We start from the raw sequence: 23,512 nt of genomic DNA, 5'->3' as shown, positions 1-23,512 counted from the left end.
CATACAAACTATTAAAACTGTTAAGAATGAAAAGGATACAATCATCTTACAAGCTTCGCTTCTGTCTGAAAACTTTTTACATACTGTTGTTACAAGAAACAGCTAAGATCACTGCAACTGGTAGATAAGGGAGAAAATACATTTGTGCAGTTGACAACATTTTGTGTTTAATCACTTTCCTTGTTTCCCTTATATATTCATTTATTCGTTTCCCCCAGTTTGTGTGGGTTATTCACAAAACAGGGAAAGAAATTGTTTAAAAAATGAAAATGTGATTGCAAAACCACAAAAATTGGCAGGGGAGTTGGACAGGTGCAGTTCTAGAAACTACTAACTATTCTCCTAAAATAAACATATTTAGGCTTGTGATTCCAGGATGCAGGCTGAAATGAACTCTTCAGTAAGTAACTGCTAGACACTGCATTGCTTCTGACATTGTAACTATAGAATCATAGAATATCAGGGTTGGAAGGGACCTCAGGAGGTCATCTATTCCAGCCCCCTGCTCAAAGCAGGACCAATCCCCTAAATCATCCCAGCCAGGGCTTTCTCAAGCCTGACCTTAAAAATTCCTAAGGAAGGAGATTCCACCACCTCCCTAGGTAACGCATTCCAGTGTTTCACCACCCTCCAAGTGAAAAAGTTTTTCCTAATATCCAACCTAAACCTCCCCCACTGCAACTTGAGACCATTACTCCTTGTTCTGTCATCAGCTACCCCTGAGAACAGTCTAGATCCATCCTCTTTGGAACCCCCTTTCAGGTAGTTGAAAGCAGCTATCAAATCCCCCCTCATTCTTCTCTTCCGCAGACTAAACAATCCCAGTTCCCTCAACCTCTCCTCATAAGTCATGTGTTCCAGTCCCCTAATCATTTTTGTTGCCCTCCGCTGGACTCTTTCCAATTTTTCCACATCCTTCTTGTAGTGTGGGGCCCAAAACTGGACACAGTACTCCAGATGAGGCCTCACCAATGTCGAATAGAGGGGAACGATCACGTCCCTCGATCTGCTGGCAATGCCCCTACGTATACATCCCAAAATGCCATTGGCCTTCTTGACAACAAGGGCATGCTGTTGACTCATATCCAGCTTCTCGTCCGCTGTAACCCCTGGGTCCGTTTCTGCAGAACTGCTGCCGAGTCATTCAGTCCCTAGTCTGTAGCGGTGCATGGGATTCTTCCGTCCTAAGTGCAGGACTATGCACTTGTCCTTGTTGAACCTAATCAGGTTTCTTTTGGCCCAATCCTCTAATTTGTCTAGGGCCCTCTGTATCCTATCCCTACCCTCCAGCGTATCTACCTCTCCTCCCAGTTTAGTGTCTTCTGCAAACTTGCTGAGGGTGCAATCCACACCATCCTCCAGATCATTTATGAAGATATTGAACAAAAATGGCCCGAGGACCAACCCTTGTGTGTATATATAGTAACAAGACCATAGTATCTGGGCACTGATGCTAAATTATGGTTTGTTGGCAATCTGAAAAGATTACTTACTATGCTGATTTAAGCAAATCGTATCGTTCTCCCCCCAGAGCCTCCCCCCCCCCTCCTCCCAGTCAGTCATGGTCTCTAACCTATTTAGCAAAGTTCCTCCATCTACTTTTGTAAACTTGACTTTATGCCCAGTGTAGTGGAAAACGGAGGAGTGATGTAAGATTTTTAAAGAGACAAGGTGGGGGATGTAATATCTTTTATTGGTCCAACTTCTGTTGGTGAGAGAGATCAGCTTTTGAGCTGTCATTAACAGTTACTGCAAAGTAAAGAATATTTTGCTCAAAATAACGACCTAGTAACTCTTTCCATTTTTTCTATACATCTGTGAATTTTCTTACAATGTCAAATAACCGACCTTAAAGGTGACCTGCAGAGTATTTTTGAGCAAGTGGGTCTCTGCACCTTTTTCTTTCTTTATGATGAAAGAAACCATGAGAAGGCTTTTCTTTTCCTGGTTTTGATGATGGAGTTTTTGGAAGTCTCAGACAATGTCTGTTGTCAGCTCTTATATCTTAACCAAAGGGAAGGAGGAGCTGGATCTTTAAGAGACTTCCTTTGTCAAAATATTAACTAGTCATTGAGAATAAATAGTTGTAAAAAAAGTTTTAAGTTGTCTGGCTAAAAAATCCCTTCTGGCCATTGCTCCAGCTTTCGTTTTCTTGGTACTTGTGTTACTGTTTTTCCAGTTGCTCTACAGCCTTCCAGAGCAGTTGTGAAAAACAAGCAGACACTTCTTTTCTAACCAGTCTTTCAGGTTTTTTCCTGTCATAAAGAAGTAAAAAAGAACACCAGCCCATTTTTTTCTCCTTTCAGGTATCCTTTAATAATAATTGCTTGCCTTAATCTTGTAACAAAAGTAGTGAAACACAGATGCACTTCTGATCTTCCCCAGCAGATGTCACTGTGAGGGAAAGAACATATTTAAATGTTAATGAATTATAATTGAATGGTGCAGGTACTTTTCTTCTTGCAGGGGATGCCAAACTGCACAGCTCCGACAAGCATGCTGCTCCCACTGAGGAGTATCCTATTGACTGCTCTGCTCCAGTCCCACTGTCCTAGGTGCAAAGAGCTGAGAAGGGGATGCACCAGGGCCTAAAGGAGCATTCTGTTATCCTGTAGCCATGGAGCTCTGCAGATCCAACACACTGTAACATAGTGGGGATGGGCATTGTACTGGAATAAGATTGCTGAAGATCTTGCTGCCTCAACAGTGTTGGGATCTGAACTGTTTCCACCCCCTGAGATCCTCTCCACCATCACCACATTGCCCCTCCCCCAGCTCAGCCTTGCTCCCTTCCCCACTCTGTTTACATCTCCCTTCAAGCTTCTGTGCCCCTTTGCATCCCCCTCCACCAACAATGGAAGTCTGAGTCTGACAGTTGGGTCTACCTGGAACTCCACAGTCCATGTGGCTGCAGAACCATCTCCCCTCATCTTCCTTCCATTGCCTGACAGGCTTCCAATTCCCTTCCACCAACATCTGCCCTACCCCTTCTCTGCCTAAAATTCAGCTGACTATCTGTTCTTCCATCGCTCAGAGGGTCAGCATTGCCCCCTGTCCTCCCTCTGCAGCAGGTTTGAGTCAAGCTTTGCTTTCACATGGGAGGGTTCTTGCCAGCATGGAGGGGCAGAACAGGGCAATTTTTATATCTTCTTTCCTGCTAGCTTTCTGCTCCTGGCCCAAGTCCCTGACTAGATAAGCATCTTTCTCCTGTTTTCCTATATTCAAGCATCCCTGATGACATTTCATGATGACTCCTTCTTATTTACCAAGCGGTACAGCGATAAATGTTCATTGCTCTCTCTTGTTCTTATGGGGGGAGAATTGTGAAACTGGGTTGAGTGTGATCTGATCCTTCGTTTTTGCCTTAAGTTCACAGAACCCTTCTGTCAGGGCTGATTCCCCATTCTGGCACTTTGAGTGCAGAAGGTGGGGCCCGCAAGGTTTCTAAAAATTAATGCTGGCCACTCCAGGCTTGTATTAAACTTCTAAGGGTACAGCTCTTCTCTGACCTTGGATGGGTAGATGCTGCCACCACCCCAAGTGCAAAAACCCCCACTTTGAGAACTTAGGAAGGAGCACTTGGGAATTCCTTCCTGTCGGGTACCCTCAAGCCCCTTCACCAGGGAAGAGCTGAGAAAGGAAACAAAGGAAATCAGCTGGTGCCACCATCTAATTAAACAACATTATGCACAAACCTCTTAGGATGCACAAATCCAATCCGGTTCTTAAAAAGGTAAATTTTATTAAAAACAAAAAAAAAAGTCTTAAAAACTCAGACTATTGCTAGATTTTAAAAAGAACCACTTATAAGGAGTAAGCATCAAAATAACTTTCTTGAGGTTCAGCTTAAAGGTTTAAGCAAAACAAAAGCACCCGGGGTTAGCACAGGGGAGTCCACAAGCCTTACAGAAATAAAAGAGATAAACCTAATTGCGTCTTCCTAGACATTTCCTGATCTACTTACATATCTGGGGTTTCAAATGAGTAGTTTCTAAGTATGACTTTATGATTTTTCATACCTGGCACAAGCTTCTTACAGCATTGCTGCTCTGTGTCTCCTCTTCAGAGAGGAAAAACCACAGACAGACAAAGGAGAGTCTTGTTTCAATTTTAAAAAGTTCTAGCCGTCCCATTGGCTCTTTTGGCCATGTACCCACTCACTTTCTTTTACCTGTGCATGCAGTCAGACTTTTTAACCCTTTACAGGTAAAGCAAGTAGAGAACAGCTACCAAAAGTGATTTTTGTAGCTAACTGGCTGGCTGGGTGTCCATAAAAGGACACCTCCCCCCCTTCATTTATCATACCTTCATTGAAAATATGCATTTGGATCTCTTTTGCTCTCTTCCTTGAAATCTGCTTTGGTTGGTAAGACAAGTGAGTGACACCTTCTTGTATTTACTGACCCCATCATTGCTTAGTTCCTCATTTCTGCTGCTCCAAAAGGTCGGAAACAGAAATGAATGTTACTGCTGCTAGGAGCTGAGCGTACCTGGATGATAACGCTAGAATGTTGGCCTGCACTAAAACCTTGGCTTGTTTGTTTTGATAGCTTGGAAATGCATCTGCCGGACTTTGTTCCTGAGGGCACAGTTATGACTGCATTACACATGAGTAGGAAGAAAAAGAAGTTCAGCATTTCTGAGTTTGAGAGAGGAGCAGATGAGCGACTTCCTCGAAAACTTGGTAAGGCAGATCAAGGAACTCCTTGCTTGACTCTGAACTCCAAGGTTTTCAGGGAGCTTCAAAAGAGATTTCTTGAACTCTACAACTGCAGTAGGTCAGCTCTGAGCAGCTTCTCTGTTCGGCAGTTCCGCACCAGGAAGCGGTGTGTGTGGCAAGTACAAAAGGGGCGCTCTGGAGGCGGGTCGAAGGCCATCTCTTCAGATTAAAAATAAACATGGTTGAGCTACTAAAACCACCCAAGTTGCAAGTAACTGGCTCCTCCCTGAGCAGCTCCTCCATTTGTGACTGTCAGGCTGGCTTGCCATGTTGGTATTCTTCCACTTTGAATTCTAAATTTTAGCTTAGCAAAGAGAAGGTTAAGAGGCAACTTGATTAGTCTATAACGGGGGTGGGCAAACTTTGTGGCCCTAGGGCCACATCAGGTACAGAAATTGTATGGAGGGCCGTGTAGGGAAGGCTGGGAGGAGGCTATGCCTCCCCAAACAGCGAGGCGTGGCCTGGCCCCTATCCAGCCCTCTCCACCCCGGTCCAACCCACCCTGCTCCCCATCCCTAACTGCTCCCCTGGGACTCCCACATCCAAACACCCCTGCTCTCTGCCCCCCTGACCATTCCCCCCGGGATGCCAGTCCCCTATCCAATCCCCCCTGCTCCCCACCCCCTGACTGCCCTATCCAACTCTCCCTGCCCCATGTACCTGTGGGGTGGCGAAAAGGGGGGCTCAGTCCTTTCCCTGTGCGTTTCCCCTGCTTGTTTGGCTGCTCTCCCTGGCAGTTGGGCAGGGCTCACTCCTTCTCTGGGCTTGACTGCTGAGGACAGGGGCCAAGCGTGCTGGGGATGGAGGGGGGTGCCACAGCTTGCTCTGCCCCTGTCCCCAGCAGCAGTGCCCAGGCCCCTTGACTGCCCCCCCTGCAACCCTCCTGGATATGTTGTGACTAATAACGTAAATGGGGTTAATACTACTGAATGAGGTAGCTTCTCTTGCATTACGCTGTCTTTTGTATCAACGGTCTATTGCTCTTTCAGAGAACTAGCCACTAATATGTAGCATTGCAATTCAGAATAGGAATCGTGAAGCTGTCATTTTATTTTCCTAAAACAAACTGAAAATTAGTGAAATACAGGAAAATGCACTGAATATTTTTCTGTTATTTCTGCCCAATTCATGGTGCCTTAAATATGAGGTAGTGGATGTAGCATACTAGCTTTGCTCTTGGGGGATCGTAGTGTAACCAGCCCTGAAAGGTGGAGAGGGATAAGATTGTTCCCTCACACTAGTAATATCTGTACAGGTTGTGCCATACTCAGCTAATATGTGCCTCAAACTTTTTCCAGCCCAGCCAGCGTTGGACAACTCTTCTCTGACACGGTGAGTTAAACCACAAAGGCTTTTGCTTTTGACTGGCATGACTACAACTGCTCTGATTCATCAGACCTTCTCTAGCTGGGAGGAGCAGGCAGGATGGGCCAGTACACGGTCTTTGGAAGAGCTCTCTTGAACTCCACAGCTGCAGTAAGTCAGCTCTGAGCAGTTTCTCTGTTGGGCAGTTCTGCACCAGGAAGCAGAACTACCTATATCCAGCACTTCCATGCCCACTTTTTTCCCTTTCACAGCAACATGCAATAGGATCCTGTAGGTTGAACAGTAATGATAAAGCAGTTCCACAGTTTGATACCAGGTGTTGGTGATAGTTGATTGCATACCCTCTGATATCCTGGGGTTGTGGATGCAAGATGGTCTTTTAAATCAGTTCTGATTTGACTCCTCCCTCTCCATTGCCCCACACGTTCAGGCTGGATCCAAATCCTGTTGCTCTTCCATTACATTTCCAAGATGTGGCCTCCTCTGTCCCTACAGCTAAGCCTCGCCTAGGACCCTCATCAGTCCCCCTCAAATCCGTGCACAATGTAGCTATGGTCATTTTTGTCCATTATTTGGCGCACATCAGATCTCTCAGTCAGCTCCCCCTTTTCCACTGCATGTAGTTCAAGCTGCTTTTTCTCACCTTTTGAGACTCTCCACAATGCTGCTGCACCAGTGCTCTGCCAGTGATGCTATCCATGACTGCCCACAACCTCTGTGTTTTCTTCCATGCTGCTCATGCCTATGCCCCCCCACCACCCCCGGTTTGAGCCGAGCCTGTCCTTCCTGCCTTCAGATCTCTCCTTAAGACACACTTCAGCTGTGATGCCTGATGGAAAGGTTGAGGGACAGTCGGCCTTTATATCTGGCCTTTATTTTTATTTATTTTAGAATTCATAATGTGTACCTCTCCTCCGCTTTGTATGTTGCTTGTCTTAGCCGCTGCCCTGAAAAGTTTACAACCTGTTTCCTTGTGTGTGTCGACAGCCCCCAGCATTGTGGACGCTAACAGAATGTCAATATTAAATGCTTTCCCAGATGTGTTCTGAAGCCTTTTTCTTCCTGTATCTTGCAGGAGGGAGCCTATACGTTTATTTACTTTTTAAGGCTTCCCTCCTAGGTTTAAGGCTTCATAAGTGTTAGTCTTTTTTCAGGTACATCAACCATACAGCTCTCTGTAGGCAGGAAGCTGTAAAACATGTCACAATCATTCTGATTCACCTGAAATATGTAGCTTAATGTTAGATAATCCATTGTATGTTAAACTCTGTTGCTAAAGCAGACTGGTGTCAGATTATTTAAATTGCCCAAATGTGTTTCCACTCTCCTTATGCAGTTAAGGGGAAGAGGTGAGTTGTGTGCTGGAGATCACAGTTAAAATGGTTCTTAATTCTTGTTCTGCACCAGCTGTGGAAGGCGCAAATAATTTAAAATATTAAACCTCAGGGAATTTCCTACAAACACCCCTCCGTCCCTTAAGGGCTCATGTTAACTTTGGTTTTAGAATGCATCCAGTACCTTTCTGGTGGAGCCCTTTTCTGAAGGTGCTTGCTAACTCTTTTGACGTTGAACAGTATGGCACATACTAGCTGGAGGCATAGAGAAAGATCTCAAACTGCTCAATCCCCTCTTGAGGGATCTCAAGAAGGAATTAGGAGGAGAGGAGTAGGGAACTCAGTTGCTCACCAAGCAAAGTCACAACCGTGACAGAAATGGAGTTGATACATAATGTTATGAATACTGCAGGAGCTGCCAGGTGAGACTCTAGGAATGTTGATGTGTAACCTAGTTATCTAGAGAGACTGTACAACTTACATTGCGATTATAAGACTTTCCTGTGTGACTGTGTTGATCTAATTGTATAAAGCTGTGAGAAGAGCAAGCAGGGAAGCAAAACATTGGCTTCCCAGATAAGAGTATCTAGATAGATGATTATAGGTGGGTTGCAGCTGTTAGCTTATAAGATCCTCTGTCTTGTCTCCTGTTTACAAATCTTGTTCTGCAGTGCTGAGAATTAGAGAGCAAATGACTAAAAAGTTAAAAAGCCTTTCGGGGGTGGGAGGGTCCACTTGCATGCAGCTGTCTAAGCTAACAAGCTGGTATGGACAGGCTGTATGGAGGAGTCTGAAGGAACTGAGCCCCACAGATCCAGGGAACTCAGCCTTAGGGAAGAACTAGATATCCATGCAATATGCTTTATTGTTTTCAAGATACTACATCTCTGAACTATTATTCTAAAATGATACTTTAGTACAAGAAGGTAGTTAGGTTACTCGATTCCATTGTCATTGCTCTGCAGGGTATGAGCCTACAAAATTATGTTGACCTAACTTGTGTTGGCATACAGCCACCGCAGTTATTATAGTGTGTGTGTGTGTGTGTACACTTGGTTTCTTGGGTCAGCAGTGTGTGTCCTCACTAGTAGCACTTGTATCAATTTATTGCCATTGTAAGGAGTTGTGGGATGGCTCCTGAAAGCCAGTTACAGTCGTCAAAAGTAATGCAGTGTCTACACTCATGCTGGGTTGATCTAATTACATTGACTGTGACTTTAAGCTGCTCAGGGAGGTGGTGTTACTAAATCAGCATAGAGAGGCACTTACGTTGGTGGGAACCACATTTAAGTGAAGACACTTGCACAGCAAGGTCAACGCAAGGCCACTTATGTTGACCTAACCCTGTAGAAAATCTCCTCAAGTTAACACAATGTTTAAACCCCCATTCTTTGGCTACTGGCAAAAGTGATCTGGGATGGGAGTGGGAAACAGTAGGTCTGGAGCAGTGTTATACTCTGTCTCTTTTCAGGTCTCTTCAGATCTCTCTTGCTACCCCAGTACCACCAGAGTCTGTTGAAAAAAGAGGCTTAATCCGCAGGCCAAAGAATCGCAAAACTGTCAATGTGGAGGCTTTCGAAGGAGGCGTGGAACAGAATTTGTTGCAGATAAAAGGCAGTGGGTGTTGTGACTGTTATTTCTCCTGTTTTGGGCGAAGAGGGGTGTTGTGTGGAGAAGCAGATTGCTAGGGTTTCAGGATTTCCAGGCCACTTCCATGTTTACAGTGACATGGAAGTGATCCTAAACAAAAAGTTGGGAGGGGCACAAACCTACTTCTAGCTACTCTGGTGACTCAGCCTGTCCTTGGTGCCTGAGCCACCTTCTCTGAATATCACCGGTCTGAGTCTACTTCCATCCTGCTAATTAGCAGCCGTCACTGCCTAAACAGGAGTCAGGAGCAGTTCTGAATCCATGCTTCCTGTTTGGCATCTCCTTAGTGAGACTGGCCTTAGGAGACCTGGGACTGAGGGAGGAGGTAGTGAGAACTGAAGTATAGTGACTGACTGATTTCAGTCACATCTATTCATAACCACAGAGCCGCTCGTCCTTTGGCTCCCTACTTCTGTACTGAGCCTGCTGTCATCGTGTCTCCACGATGTTCCCTCGCTGCTGGGAAATGTTGCTTGCCACCTATTGTTTCACCACCTTTCTGCTCACGATGAAACTATGCAGGTGAAATGCAGCTGCTGGCATCAAGGCTGGAACTGAGGTGTCTGGGAGCACAGGCCCTTGTAGTCCTCTACCCCAGCAGCTGGGATCTTCCAGAGTAATGGGGTAGGGTGGGAAGTGCTCAGGAAGACCCACATGGCAATTTGATGATCTGGTAGCCAATTTGAGGCAATAATTTTGCTGTGTTTCAAATTAAAAATCTCTGTTGTTAGTGTGCATTGGCGTGTTAAACCCTTTAGTCAATTTTCCTGCTGTTTTTTACTTTTAGAAATTTCAGGACTGTCAGGTCACCCTTGCCCTAGTTTTGTCAGAGGGCCTTTGAGGGCTCTCAGAGCTTTGGTACTGGAGCTGCTCACCTTTCAGGATGTTGAATCTTTAGCAAAGATGTTGTTTCTCCATAATGTGTACTAGGCATTGAAGTTCAATAGGTGTTGACAAAGCCAGAGTTTTAAATAGTCTTGAGTAAAAATCTTTCTCTCTTGGGACATCATTGTTTCATTAGTTCTCCACCTTCCATCAAAAAGAAACAGAAAGGGCATAAGGCTAATGCATTTTTATTTTTTATACCTTTATAGAAACGAAACATCTGTCACAGATATCGCTAGGCGGATATACATCATTTTTTTTAAAAAAAAAAGCCCAAGTAAAGAAAAGGACACTTTACAAGTAGGCTCATCACTAAACTCGCTCCCCCCGATCAGGCCGTCATCATTACACATGAGTCTGGTGCAGCACTCATGAGTTAATATGTGCATATGTTAGAATATTTTAATGTCAGTGTGAATTTTGTATGAGCTGTCTGGAAAGCCCAGGTTATTTCACTGCATCCTGTCCCTGTATCATCTGGGGCTCTGTTAAAGAGGTCCGAGCCGGATGTCATACCAGAAGATAGGTGTGCTCTAGACAGACTCAGCAGCACTGCGGCTTGTGAAAGCTTTGTGTGTTGGGGATACTAAGTTTAATCAACTCCCAGTTTTAAAACCATCCCTGCTCTGGGAGTGTAACATTTTTGCATTTTGCTCCAAGTGCTCTGGCTCTGTCAGACCAGTGGAGGAAGGAAATCCCATAATTTGGGGGCTCTCCACCTAGCAGGACCTGTCTCCGGTCCAGGAATGTTCAAATCTAGGGATTGTTGGGAAGGGCACCCCAGCTGCCTTCATAACCTATTTGATAAAATGCTCGTCACCGCAGGCTATGTCTACATTTGAAGCTAGGGGTGTGATCTCCAGCTTGAGCAGATGGTACTCGCATTAGGTGGTCTTGGGGCAGCACGCTAAAACCAGCGGCATGCCTGTGGTAGCACAGGCAGTGGCATAGATTAGCCACCCCATGCAGGTGCCCAGGGGGCCCAGCTGGGTTTGCACTTTGGGTGGCTAGCCCATGCTGCCGCAGCCCAAACTGTTGTGGCTATACTCGTAGTTTTAGATGAGCTAGCACAAGTATGTCTACTTGAACGGGAAATCACACCTCCAACTCCAAGGGCAGACATAGCCTTAGTGTGCTTTCATGGAACGAAAGAGGTGGCCAGAATCCAAAGTATTTCAGAGCTTTGTAAATAGCCTTTACTTTGAATGGCTTTGCATGGCACCCAGAAGCTAGCCCAGTCCTTGGCAAAGTGATGTTACATGCTCTTGGTGGCTAGCGCTACCAAATGAGTGGGCAGCACCACTGTTGCACAGCAGACAGTTAGCCAGGGCTCAGGACAGACTGAGGAATGCAGGCCTGGCAAAGACCCCAGAATGCAGAGACTGCCTGACTTTTATTGACAGCAGAACTGAGCGGGTTTCTATGCTTGTATCATTCTGCGGAAGATGCCTTGTTGAGCTACTACTGAATTATCTTGTCCTTCCAAACATCTCTCTCTTACTGGGCTTTTTAACTTCCTGGCCCTCCCTGGGGATTTCTGCTTTAATGGATGTCTTCCTGGTCAGAATTCCCAGTAACAGTCACTATTGCACTGAAGTCTCTGGCAATGCTACAACAGCTCTGCACATCCATTGTGTTGTCCCATAAGGGTGGAACCAACCATTCTCCTCTCTCTAGGTTAGAGGTTGTTATAGCTCTGATCTGATTTGTTCTACTTGCAGATTGGTTTGGAAGTCTCCTTTCTGTTCTCTAATTACTCTTGGCCCTAAGCAATCCAAGTGCATGAAAGACCTGTTCATGTGGGCCCGTGGCAGATGGGGAATTCCATGAGAACTTTACAGTACCTATTGGCAGAATGAAGTCTCCCAGTAAATCTTTGGGTGCCCTAGGGTTTGGAGAGCGATGTCTGCATTGTTCTGCTGCTCTTATCCAGAGTGCTATGGGTTGGTGTATAAAGCACAGGTCCTTTTGGCTGGCGTTAAATTGCTATAAAGGCTTATGGATTGACATCAAGGGCAGGACAAGAGTTTTGAGTTAATGACTCTGTATACATGTCCTGCTAATGTATTTGCTTTCCTAGGACCCTGAATGATTCCACAGATTAAACTTATTTTAAAAATTTCTAACCAGCACAAAATTATCTGGCGGAGTCACAAGCAACTTCCATGATTGGAATGACCATGGGAACGAGTGATACCGAAATCATCCTCAGCAACACGGAGCTCTTTGCTCAACCGCAGCTCGGTGAGCAAAGCCAAGTGAGGTTTTCTGAACAAAAGTTCTTGAAAGGAAAAATTCCAGTGCAAGGGAGAAAGGCTTCTAATGCGGCTACTGAGGAGGGCATGCTGTCTGATGTGGATGCCGAGGATGGAATGACAGAGAGACTTCAGAAGAAGGACTTGGCCCGGGATCCTGAACACACTGACCAGATGGCCACTGAGTCTCAGGGACGGGCGGTGAGCCTGAACTCAGAGCAGCGAGAACATACCCGAGGGAGCAGTTATGCAGAGCAACTTCCTGGAGCAGATAGGCTGGTGGTTGAGTACCGTAGGAGCCAAAGAGAGTTGAGCTGGGACCTGCTCTGTAAGTTGCTTCCCCTATAATCAGAGAATGGCTGTTGTAAACTAGCTTGCTGGATACATTAATCACACCTGAGTCTGGCACTTTGCCAGGCCCACCCTGTGTCCTCAAGCCCTCCAGGGGAAGAGAGTCCCCTGTCCTCCCCATTATTATGTCTACACAACAACTAGATGCCTGGGGCCAGCTTGTTCCAGCCAACTTGGGCTTGCGGGGCTTGGGCTGCGGGGCTGTTTCATTGCTGTGTTTTGGCTTGGGCCACAGCCTGGGCTCTCAGACCCTGCAAGATGGGACAGTCACACAGCAATGAAACAGCCCCGCAGCCCAAACCCTGCAAGCCTGAGTCAGCTGGTCCAGGCCAGCTGCAGGTTTTTCTTGGCTATGTAGGCATACCCTTAGTTGTCACCATCTCCCCTTCCCTGCCTAGCCCAAGTTCTCCCACAGTTGGGAGACCACTGCTGGCACGGGCTTTGCTCCCAGTTTCTTGTGCAGGCACTGCCAGGGGATCCCTGCCCCCACTGAGCAGAAGCTTCTTTAGGACCAACCCTGGTTGGTGGGTTTTATTTCTGCTATGGGGTCCTCCCCCATCCCAGTGCGAGGAAGACCTCCTCCCTTGTCATTTGGCGAGAAAGCAATGCCCTGGTTGACCCCATCTTTATTCCTGGCCAGTCTCCAGAAGACTGCAGGAGTGGGTTCTCCCTGGCAAGTGGGTCTCCCCACCAAAATACAGCAAAGGAGAATTATGGAGGCAGGCTGGAGCTGGAGGGGTGGATAGGGATACAGTCTGGGCCTGAGACAGGAGAACAAACAAGATTGGATGTTTTTCTAAAAGATCTGCTTTAGGAATTATTTTGGGGGACATTCTATGGCCTCTGCCATCTGAGTAGATGATCACAATGATCCCTTCTGGCCTTGGAATTGATGAATGTTTGAAAAAAGTCTTCTCCCCTCTCCTCACCTGGAAGTTAGGGGTCTTCCCCGTCCAGGATTTTATCTACTACTTTTGTTTCTAGTCCACGGTAGGAAAACCCTGTTCTAGACCAGCTCTGTACTGAGGCTCTAGTTTGAAATTAGTCTGAGCCCAAACCATTGTTCAAGGGCTCGCTTAGATTTAGGACAGTCGTTGTGCTGGTCTGATCTCTTCCATTTTCATCCCAGTTACTCGTTCTATGAATTGTTTCTTTAAACCTGTCCCTGACTCTGGGATATTTACAGGTGGGCACAGTCTCATTCTGGACGTAGAGAGCTGCCAGCTTAATGCCTGGGTTTTATGGGAGGCTGAGAGTAGGAACTCCATTATGGGCAGGAACTAACACTGATGGCTGACATGAGTCTGAGTGCACCTGTTGCCTTTACAGAAATTGAGGCAGGATCGCTGCACCAGGGTCACCATCTGAAATGGTAAATAGCTTTGCACAGCTCTTCCTGCAAAACACACAGGATTCTGATTAAAATACAGAGCCCTGTGACTATCCTGGCATTTCTTTTACACTCAGTTCCTATCTTATGACTTTTGTCAGGAGGGCCAGATCAGTATTTAAGCATGGCCAGTACACTAGGTACTGTACAGAATAGCTGTGGAGAGAGAAGTTCCCTGCCCTGTAAAGCTTCCAATTTTCCTAGAGTACAGCATCCTGAAGAACAGGCCAATAATGCTCTAACTTGGGAGGGCTCTCACTCGTGAGCTTGGTGGAAGAAATTAGTTTAAGGGACAGATATGACTGAAGAGAGGGAGGGAACTTTGGGCCAAACAGGCAGCATGGAGGAAGGTGTGAGGATTGCGTTGAGCAAAGGGAATGAGAGGAAGAAAAGAAAGGGAGCATGTCCTAAGGGCACTGGTGTTTGTGTTCCATTAATATCAAAGACTGATGAGGCAGCCTAGTTCTGGTGCTACAGTATAGCTAATGCTTTTAATGCACCATGTGGCTCTCTCCAGCAGGGGCTGAGAAAAGCCAGCTGAGAAGGTCTCTTTCAAACCTACTTCCTGATGCACAGTGCGAACTCTCTGAGCTGTCTTGAGTAAAGCGAGGGCAAGTCATGCAAACTCCTTCCTTGGTGTCTGGATATGTTTCATACTTGCAACAAGTGCCACAATAAATGTCATAAAGATACATTGGGGACTTAGCTTCTGTGTTAACCTAACTCTCTGAATGTCTAGCTTCTGACAGACCAAGCTCCTCACCGCCAGCTGCCTCCAGGAGTCTGAGCAGACGTTCGGACACCCTGTCTGCTCTACAGCCTGTGAAATCCAGCAGACCATCAGTGAGAGAAACTGTCGCCCATATAATTGAGAAGCTGGATGATGCAGATGAGAGCAAAGAGATGGCTGATGTGGAGCAGGAAATGGAGGATGACCGAGCTGAGCAGGCAGGGGCTGCCAGTGAGGGTAAGAAGCGCTTTCAGGGCAGTGATAGAAGGCAACTGAGTACACTGCTCTGGTGTAAACCAATGAGCAGCAGGAGTCTTGGTGTGCAAAACATGACTTTGTCCCCCAGCAGGTTCTGGAGATAATCTCTTCCAAGTAACCTCAAAGGCATGGCTGGTCAGGCACTCTAAATGGAGTGTCAGGCTGGCTGCCATGCTCATTTGCCTGTTCTTGTTTCACACACAGTGACTGACAGTGGAATTTGTTTTCTATTCACATGCTCTTGGCAGGTCTGTACAACTATGTATATGAACAGACAGCTCCCAGAGAGAGGTGGATAACTTCCTTTCTGGGCAAGCCATGTTTCAGCTAAGCCCATTTCCTGTGTTTGAGTGTCCCAGATAACTAAGTTTGCTTCACCTGATTAGAGAGGCCAAGCTGGCCAGGATTTTGTGTTGGGCATTCCCTTTACAAAAGTTCAGCAGAAGAGCAGTTATTCCATGGTTCTGAGGCTGTTTCTGCCCTGGAATGGGGGCATCCTGTGGGGTCTCTTCTCTTGTTTTCATCTTGCTCCATTTTTACCCAGGGTGCCTCTGGCAAGCACATAGCTGGAAACCGAAGCTGGTACAGAATGTGGCAGCTGAATGTTAAGCAGTGTGTCCTGTGGGAAGCACATAACCACAACACTCTCCGGGTTTTGCATTGGCTGTGTGTTGGACTTCTGGGTGGAACTTAAGGTGTTGGCTTTGACCTAAATGAAAAAACAGATTCCAGGCCAAAGACCTGCTCTGTCGCTGGGCTACACTGCCGTACCTGAGATCAGCACAGGCAGTTGACAAACAAGGGGCAACAGGCAGGCTGTTCTCTAGAATGTACCCTTCTATCCTGTTGGTCTAGAATAGAGGTTGCCAAGAGATATGCGCTATCTTTGTGCCCAGGCTTTTGGGGAAGGAGCAGTGTGCACCAAAGGGCTGTGATTGATAATTGGGGTGGAGGGCTGTTTTTATTTCTTGGCTTTGGGAAGATGGCTGGGTTTACCGCTGTTAGTCCTGGTGTGATGCACAAATGTGCCAAGAGTCCAGGAAAGCTGCTTGTTATGTATTGTGTACATCTAACTACACCCCTCTCCCACCACCGCAGTTCAGACGGGTCTATCTGTCTTGTTTATATAGAGGGTCTGTTTTGAGCAGAGGTCTCTTCTTTGCCCACAAGGTTAGCTCTTTATTTAGCTTTAGGCAGAGATCTGTTCTGTGTACGTGTAGGGAGCACAACAGGGATGGCATTCTGGGTAGCCAGCTCATTAGTTCAATATCACTGAATTTGCTGCCTACCAAGGTGTTGCAGACGGTGTTCCACACAGTGGCTCCTTTAAACTTACATTCTCTTCCTTTATGTAGCAGTAGGTCATGTTGGTCCTAGGATAATAGAGAGAGAACGTGGGTGAGCTGGCATCTTTTATTGGACCAACTTCTGTTGGTGAGAGAGAGAAGCTTTCAAGCTTACACAGAGCTCCTCTTCAGGTCTGGGAAACAGGCTCAGTGTCCCAGCTAATTACAAAGTGGAAGAGATTGTGTAGCATAAGTAGTTAACACACACTTCAAGGTGAAGTGGCCCAATAACACCCCTCCAGTCATAGGGAGGAGAGGAAGGATGGGGGAAGTAAGCTGGGGCAGTTGCTACTGGGTTGTAGATTGTTGTAATAAGCCATAAATCCAGTGTCTCTGTTCAGTCCATGATTTTTAGTGTCTAGCAAAGTTATGAATTTAAGCTTCCAGGCTTGTCATTTGAAGGTGTTGTGCAGCTTTCCTTTGAGAATGAGGACTCAGAGGTCACCTATAGAGTAATCATTTGGTGAGAAGTGTTTGCCACCAGACAAAACACTTCAAGGTATTGGGTTTGGGCCTCACTACTTCATCTTGTGCCACAGTATTGTATTGTTGTTTGTATTTCAGTAGCGCCTAGAGGCCCAAGCTGAGAGTGGGCCCTTTTGTGCTTTTTGCCGTACATACAGATACACAGTAAGAGAGTTCCTGCCTCAGAGAGCTTGCAGTGTAGATGAACAAAGGAAAGGTCTCTCTTTTATTGACAGGGAACCAAACAGAGATGGAATGACTTGCTTAGTGTCACCCAGGGAGTTTGTGCCAGAGCTAGGAACAGAACCCCAATCTCCTGAGTCCCAGCTTGGTGCCTTAACCACAGACCCTCCTTTCCCTCAAGTGTTTGTTAATTATTATGTGGGGGAAAATGCAGGGTAATATGGAACTTGATTACAAGAGTGGTGTGATTTAAAATCTTGAGTGCAGAGTTGCACTGAACTCAGAACGCGATGGAATTTAAGCAAAAAACCTTGGAAAGTCCTTCCTTTCCTAGGCATTCCAATGGCTCGACATTGTGTTTGTCCTCTGTCTAATTTTGGAGTTCCTGCTGGGAAATGTAATTAAAGGAAACTTTCTCCATTGACAAATTTCTAAATGCTATTGACAATTATTTTTAGCTATACTGTGTGTTCTTCCCTAAGTAGTTACTTTGCTTCAGAAAGCTGAGTGCAGCAACTTCTTTCTAAAGCCCGCTCAGATGTGTGTCCTGTTTTGATTATGGCTTTTTCCCCTGGAGAAAATGCCCTGTATGTAACGCTACTTGCTGTTCATCTAAGGAAAAACGCTTGTTACTTACGTGTGTCTGATCCATAGAAGCTACGTTGTCAGTGAGAGGTTAGATATGAGAGGGCCTGACTTCCATTCTAAGTGGGATCTCTTGCAGTTTGCTTTCTGGGCCAGCCTGCTGTTATAAATTACTTGTTTTGACTGGACTATAGCTGGTCATGTAAAGGTTATTGACTTGGTGTTCTGATGTGGTGAATGTTCTTTTTGTTGCTGCTCATTACTGGAGTACTGTCATGGATGGATATAAACTGTTCAGGAAGGACAAAGGCAGGGCAGAAACGGTGGGGGAGTTGCATTGTATGGAAGAGAGCAGTATGACTGCTCAGAGCTCCGGTATGAAACTGCAGAAAAACCTGAGAATCTCTGGATTAAGTTTAGAAGTGTGAGCAACAAGGGTGATGTCATGGTGGGAGTCTGCTATAGACCACCAGACCAGGGGGATGAGGTAGTCTAGGCTTTCTTCAGGCAACTAACAGAAGTTACTAGATTGCAGGCCCTGGTTCTCATGGGGGACTTCAATCACCCCTATATCTGCTGGGAGAGCAATACAGCGGCGCACAGATAATCCAGGAAGGTTTTGGGAAGTATAGGGGACAAATTCCTGGTGTAAGTGCTGGAGGAACCAACTGGGGCAGAGCTCTTCTTGACCTGCTGCTCGCAAACAGGGAAGAATTAGTAGGGGAAGCAAAAATGGATGGGAACCTGGGAGGCAGTGACCATGAGATGGTCGAGTTCAGGATCCTGACACAAGGAAGAAAGGAGAGCAGCAGAATACGGACCGTGGACTTGAGAAAAGCAGACGTTGACTCCCTCAGGGAGCTGATTGGCAGGATCCCCTGGGAGAATAACATGAGGGGGGAAAGGAGTCCAGGAGAGCTGGCTGTATTTTAAAGAATCCTTATTGAGGTTGCAAGAACAAACCATCCTGATGTGTAGAAAGACTAGTAAATATATCAGGCAACCAACTTGGCTTAACAGTGAAATCTTTGCTGATCTTGAACACAAAAAAGAAGCTTACAAGAAGTGGAATATTGGACAAATGACCAGGGAGGAGTATAAAAAAATTGCTCAGACATGGAGGAGTGAAATCAGGAAGGTCAAATCATACCTGGAGTTGCAGCTAGCAAGAGATGTTAAGAGTAACAAGAAGGGTTTCTTCAGGTATGTTAGCAACAAGAAGGTGGTCAGAGAAACTGTTGGCCCCTTACTGAATGGGAGAGGCAACCTAGTGACAGAGGATGTGGAAAAAGCTAATGTACTCAATGCTTTTTTTGCCTCTGTGTTCATGAACAAGGTCAGCTCCCAGACTACTGCACTGGGCAGCACAGCATGGGGAGGAGGTGACCAGCCCTCTGTGGAGAAAGAAATGGTTCGGGACTATTTAGAAAAGCTGAACAAGCACAAGTCCATGGGTCCAGATGCACTGCATCCGAGAGTGCTAAAGGAATTGGCGGATGTGATTGCAGCACCATTAGCCATTATCTTTGAAAACTCATGGCGATCGGGGGAGGTCCCGGATGACTGAAAAAAGGCTAATGTAGTGCCCATTCTTTAAAAAAGGGAAGGAGGAGGATCCAGGGAACTACAGGCCAGTCAGCTCACCTCAGTCCCTGGAAAAATCATGGAGCAGGTCCTCAAGGAATCAATTCTGAAGCGCTTAGAGGAGGGGAAAGTGATCAGGAACAGACAGCATGGATTCACCAAGGGCAAGTCATGTCTGACTAATCTAATTGCCTTCTATGATGAGATAACTGGCTCTGTGGATGAGGGGAAAGCAGTGGATGTGTTATTCCTTGACTTTAGCAAAGCTTTTGACACTGTCTCCCGTAGGATTCTTGTCAGCAAGTTAAAGAAGTATGGGCTGGAGGAATGGACTATAAGATGGATAGAAAGCTGGCTTGATCATTGGGCTCAACGGGTAGTAATCAATGGCTCCAGGTCTAGTTGGCAGCCGGTATCGAGCAGAGTGCCCCAAGGGTTGGTTCTGGGGCCGGTTTTGTTCAATATCTTCATTAATGATCTGGAGGATGGCGTGGACTGCACCCTCAGCAAGTTTGCAGATGACACTAAACTGGGAGGAGAAGTAGATACGCTGGAGGGTAGGGACAGGATACAGGATTGGGCCATAGGAAATCTGTTGAGGTTCAACAAGGACAAGTACAGAGTCCTGCACTTAGGACAGAAGAATCCCATGCACAGCTACAGACTAGGGACCGAACGGCTAGGCAGCAGTTCTGCAGAAAAGGACCTAGGGTTTACAGTGGATGAGAAGCTGGATACGAGTTGACAGTGTGCCCTTGTTGCCAAGAAGGGTAACAGCATTTTGGGCTATATAAGTAGGGGCATTGCCAGCAGACTGAAGAATGTGATCATTCCCCTCTATTTGGCATTGGTGAGGCCTCATCTGGAGTATTGTGTCCAGTTTTGGGCTCCATACTACAAGAAGGATGTGGAAAAATTGGAAAGAGTCTAGCGGATGGGCAACAAAAATGATTAGGGGGCTGGAGCACATGACTTATGAGGAGAGGTTGAGGAAACTGGGTTTGTTTAGTCTGCAGAAGAGAAGAACGGTGGTGGGGGAAGTTTGTGAGCTGCTTTCAGCTATCTGAAAGGGGGTTCCAAAGAGGGTGGATCTAGACTGTTCTCAGTGGTAGCAGATGATAGAACAAGGAGTAATGGTCTCAAGTTGTAGTGGGGGAGGTTTAGGTTGGATATTAGGAAAAAGCTTTTTCACTAGGAGGGTGGTGAAACACTGGAATGCGTTACCTAGGGATGTGGTGGAATCTCCTTCCTTAGATGTTTTTAAGGTCAGGCTTGACAAAGCCCTGGCTGGGATGATTTAGCTGGGGATTGGCCCTGCTTTGAGCAGGGGGTTGGACTAGATGACCTCCTGAGGTCCCTTCCAACCCTGATATTCTATGATTAGAAACTGAAATCTCCATAAGTAGCTGGTAAGGAGGAAATATCTCAGCGTCACTTAGGTTTAAAGAAATACTTGGAGCTCTCAGGCTTGGAGAGAGCTGCTCCTCTCAGCTCAGGTTCACAATAAGGACTGATCGCTTTTTGCCATGCACAAACTGGCATATATTTAACAATTCGCTTTAATTCCCATTGGCATTCCAGATCCCCTTCTTAAAATTACACTTGAGACCAGCATTATGGGCACCAGAAGTAAGAGACGTAAACCTGCTTCTCTCATGCTTTAACATCTGAACTGGAATGAACATGGGAACAGCCTTTCCCTAGTTGCATAAAGCTCTTCTGATGTGAGGTATTGAAGCAGGCTGGAAACTGATCTAGAAATCAACACTGAGATTCCTCTCTGCCCTCTCGCTGCAGCTGTCCTGCTGGTGTCAGAATGTCCCTAGTAAGTGAGGTGGGCATTGATAGGCAGCTCAAATGTCAATCTGAACTAAAACCTCTAGTTTTATTTCTACTTCTCCATATTGGCAAGGGCTGTTCTGTATGTCCTTCAGAAAGCTAGGCAGAGTAAAATGTATGCCCTCTTCCTTCAGAATTCAGTGGAGAGGAAGCCGAGTGAACTATTATGACTAAATTTTCAGAGTGTCATGAAGTAGTTATGGCAGTGAACTAGTTCTACTTCCAACCCTCTAACCTTGGCCAAGTAACTTAAACTCCGTGCCTCGGTTTACCTTGCAACTAAATTATTAAAAACCAGCACTATATGCTTACACAGCGCGTTCCATACTAAAGACAGACATTTTGCCAGTGACTATTTGTCTAAGCCTCAGCCCCCATTTGAGACGATGTGTGTGAGGACAAGCCTTGGCTGAAAGGCCTGTTAGAGTAAAGCTTGTTTATTATTCCTTATCTAGTTGTCGAGAGCCCCAGAAGTGCAAGAACCCGCAGCTTGAGCAGGCATTCTACCGCCATGTCTGCTGAGTATCCTGAGAAATATGGAAGGAAATTGATGAAGGAAGCTGTAGGACGAGAAGCTGAGCTGGCTGGTGGAGCTGTAACAGGAGAGGTGGGTGACTCCGAGGAAGAGGAGATGACTGAGGAGGAAGCTGAAACTGAGCATCCTGAGAGTGAGGGTAAGAACGCACTCATGTTGGTGGTAGAAGTTAGTTGGAGGGGCTGCCCCAGGGCCTGTCAATAGATTGTGGAAGGGTTTTGGTAACAATATTACCACCTATGTTGTCCACTAGATTCCACAGTAGAGTAATGACAAGTTTCAGAGTAGCAGCCGTGTTAGTCTGTATTCGCAAAAAGAAAAGGAGTACTAGTGGCACTTTAGAGACTAACAAATTTATTTGAGCATAAGCTTTCGTGAGCTACAGCTCACTTCATTGGATGCATTCAGCTAGACCGCACTGCTGAAGAATGTTGTTACTGTGATTTCTCTTGAATGAAAAGGGAATATTTCAATGCTGTTGCTATCTCCAATAGTCTAAACCTAAGGACTTGTTAAAGGCTTGGTCCTGACCATTGGCCTGTCTCCCCCTAGTAACATCGCTTACTCTTTCGCATAGAGTTATTTGGTGTCAGATCAACTAGTGCTTTGAGTTGCCAAGTCCCTGGGTTCTCATCTAAGGCCTAAAAAATCTCAATGCTAGTCTTAGCTGTAGGTTGCTCAGGGCATATACTTTTGGTCCAGCTCCATCCAGTTACATGTGCTAGTCAAAAATGAAATGCTTCTAACATCCAACACCCAGTGTGAGCCAGGGAGCAGGAGTTTGGGGCAGTAGCCAACTTGCACAAAGCTATGAAAATTCTCCTGCCTACAGAGACTGAAACTCACGTATAGGTAGACTGGTGCTGTAATGTCAGGGCAGGCTCCACAGAGATCAAAGTGGTTGGGGTTATTGAAAGGACTGAGCCAGTCCAAGAGCATATGGGCAGAGATGGTGACCTGACATTATCACTCTTAAGTCTGCATTACACACAGCAAGAGGGGCATCTGCCTCAGGACTCTCCTCTTCAGAGACCACTGAAGGTTACTCAGTCTCTCAGGAGCACTCCTGTCTGCTTTCTTGTTGAAGGGTGCTGGGTTCTCCACCAAACAAGTCTCTGCCTGAGACAAGTTTTAGTGTCCTGCTTGACTGGTACAAAAATCTCCCAGAATGGCATGCACCATGGAGTGGGGGATTTGTGGGAAGGCATTCTAAAAAAATAACTCCCTGATCTCTGCTCTCGTCACTAGCAGCTGAAGCAGTGTAGGGTGGTCAGAATGCCCACGCTAGCGTATGTTGTGCAGAGGGGCCAACTGGGTTGACACTAGTGTCGAAAGAAATGTTGTGGATGTACTTAACCATGCTACCAAGTGCACTGGGCCTTTAGGTGGCTCTGTCTATAGAGTTGATTGGGCCTGCTCTCTATAATGCTGTTCACGGGGGGAGGACAGTAGTGTAACATTGGATAAAGGCAGGGAGAGAAGTCGGACAAAGAGATCAAAGCCAAGCATCGCCCTCTGAATCACCTGAAGAGACCCTGAAGAGCCTAGCATAGTGCTGCAGTTCGCCACCCCAGGCACTGCACCCCACCCCCCCAAACGCACAGGATTGCGTGCTCAGAAAGGGCTAACGTGAGGGACCATGTCAGTCAGTGGCATTGCCCCATTCTCAGAGGGACTCTGAGCATTGCATTCAGTGTGTGGAGCGCTCAGTAGCTTCTCCCTTGCAGCAGATGACTACTGCTCAAGGCCGGTGGCGGTAGCACCCGTTTTCTGCAACAGGCCGTGTTGTTCTAGCTGTTTGTAACCATCACTAGGTTAAACTAATGCCACGTTGATCTCACAACTTCCGGCTTTCCCCAGACTGCAGAGGAAACTAGGAAGCAAGGAGTCCCACCCACTCCCCCATTCCCTCCTCAGACAAGAAGTCATGGAGTCATTGCCTCATTTCTCCACCTAACTTGCTTTTTCCTTCCTGCTCCCACTTGTGGGGGAGAAGCAGATGGAACGTTCAAAAATGAAGCTGAAGAGGGTAGATGAGAGCGTATGCCCCAGATGAAGCTCACCTGGTGGCTGCTA

At 46.3% G+C, this 23,512-nt stretch overlaps 1 protein-coding gene across 5 annotated transcripts in view; it reads left to right on the top strand.

The window, feature by feature from the left end:
* CENPT (centromere protein T) overlaps positions 1-23,512 on the top strand; it is a 39,224-nt gene that overhangs the window by 6,873 nt on the left and 8,839 nt on the right. For all 5 annotated transcript variants that reach the window (XM_084644748.1, XM_084644752.1, XM_084644750.1 and 2 more), the window contains exons 5-10: positions 4,551-4,684; positions 6,019-6,052; positions 8,852-8,997; positions 12,046-12,498; positions 14,651-14,878; positions 21,357-21,575. In XM_084644748.1, coding sequence (XP_084500874.1) covers positions 4,551-4,684; positions 6,019-6,052; positions 8,852-8,997; positions 12,046-12,498; positions 14,651-14,878; positions 21,357-21,575 — 1,214 coding nt within the window. The remainder of the gene's footprint in view (positions 1-4,550; positions 4,685-6,018; positions 6,053-8,851; positions 8,998-12,045; positions 12,499-14,650; positions 14,879-21,356; positions 21,576-23,512) is intronic.

Source organism: Lepidochelys olivacea (genome assembly GCF_965140295.1).
Source record: "Lepidochelys olivacea isolate rLepOli2 genome assembly, chromosome: 12".
Classification (NCBI taxonomy): domain Eukaryota; kingdom Metazoa; phylum Chordata; order Testudines; family Cheloniidae; genus Lepidochelys; species Lepidochelys olivacea.
Note: the sequence above shows the minus strand (reverse complement) of the source record. Positions and strands in the feature narration are given on the sequence as shown.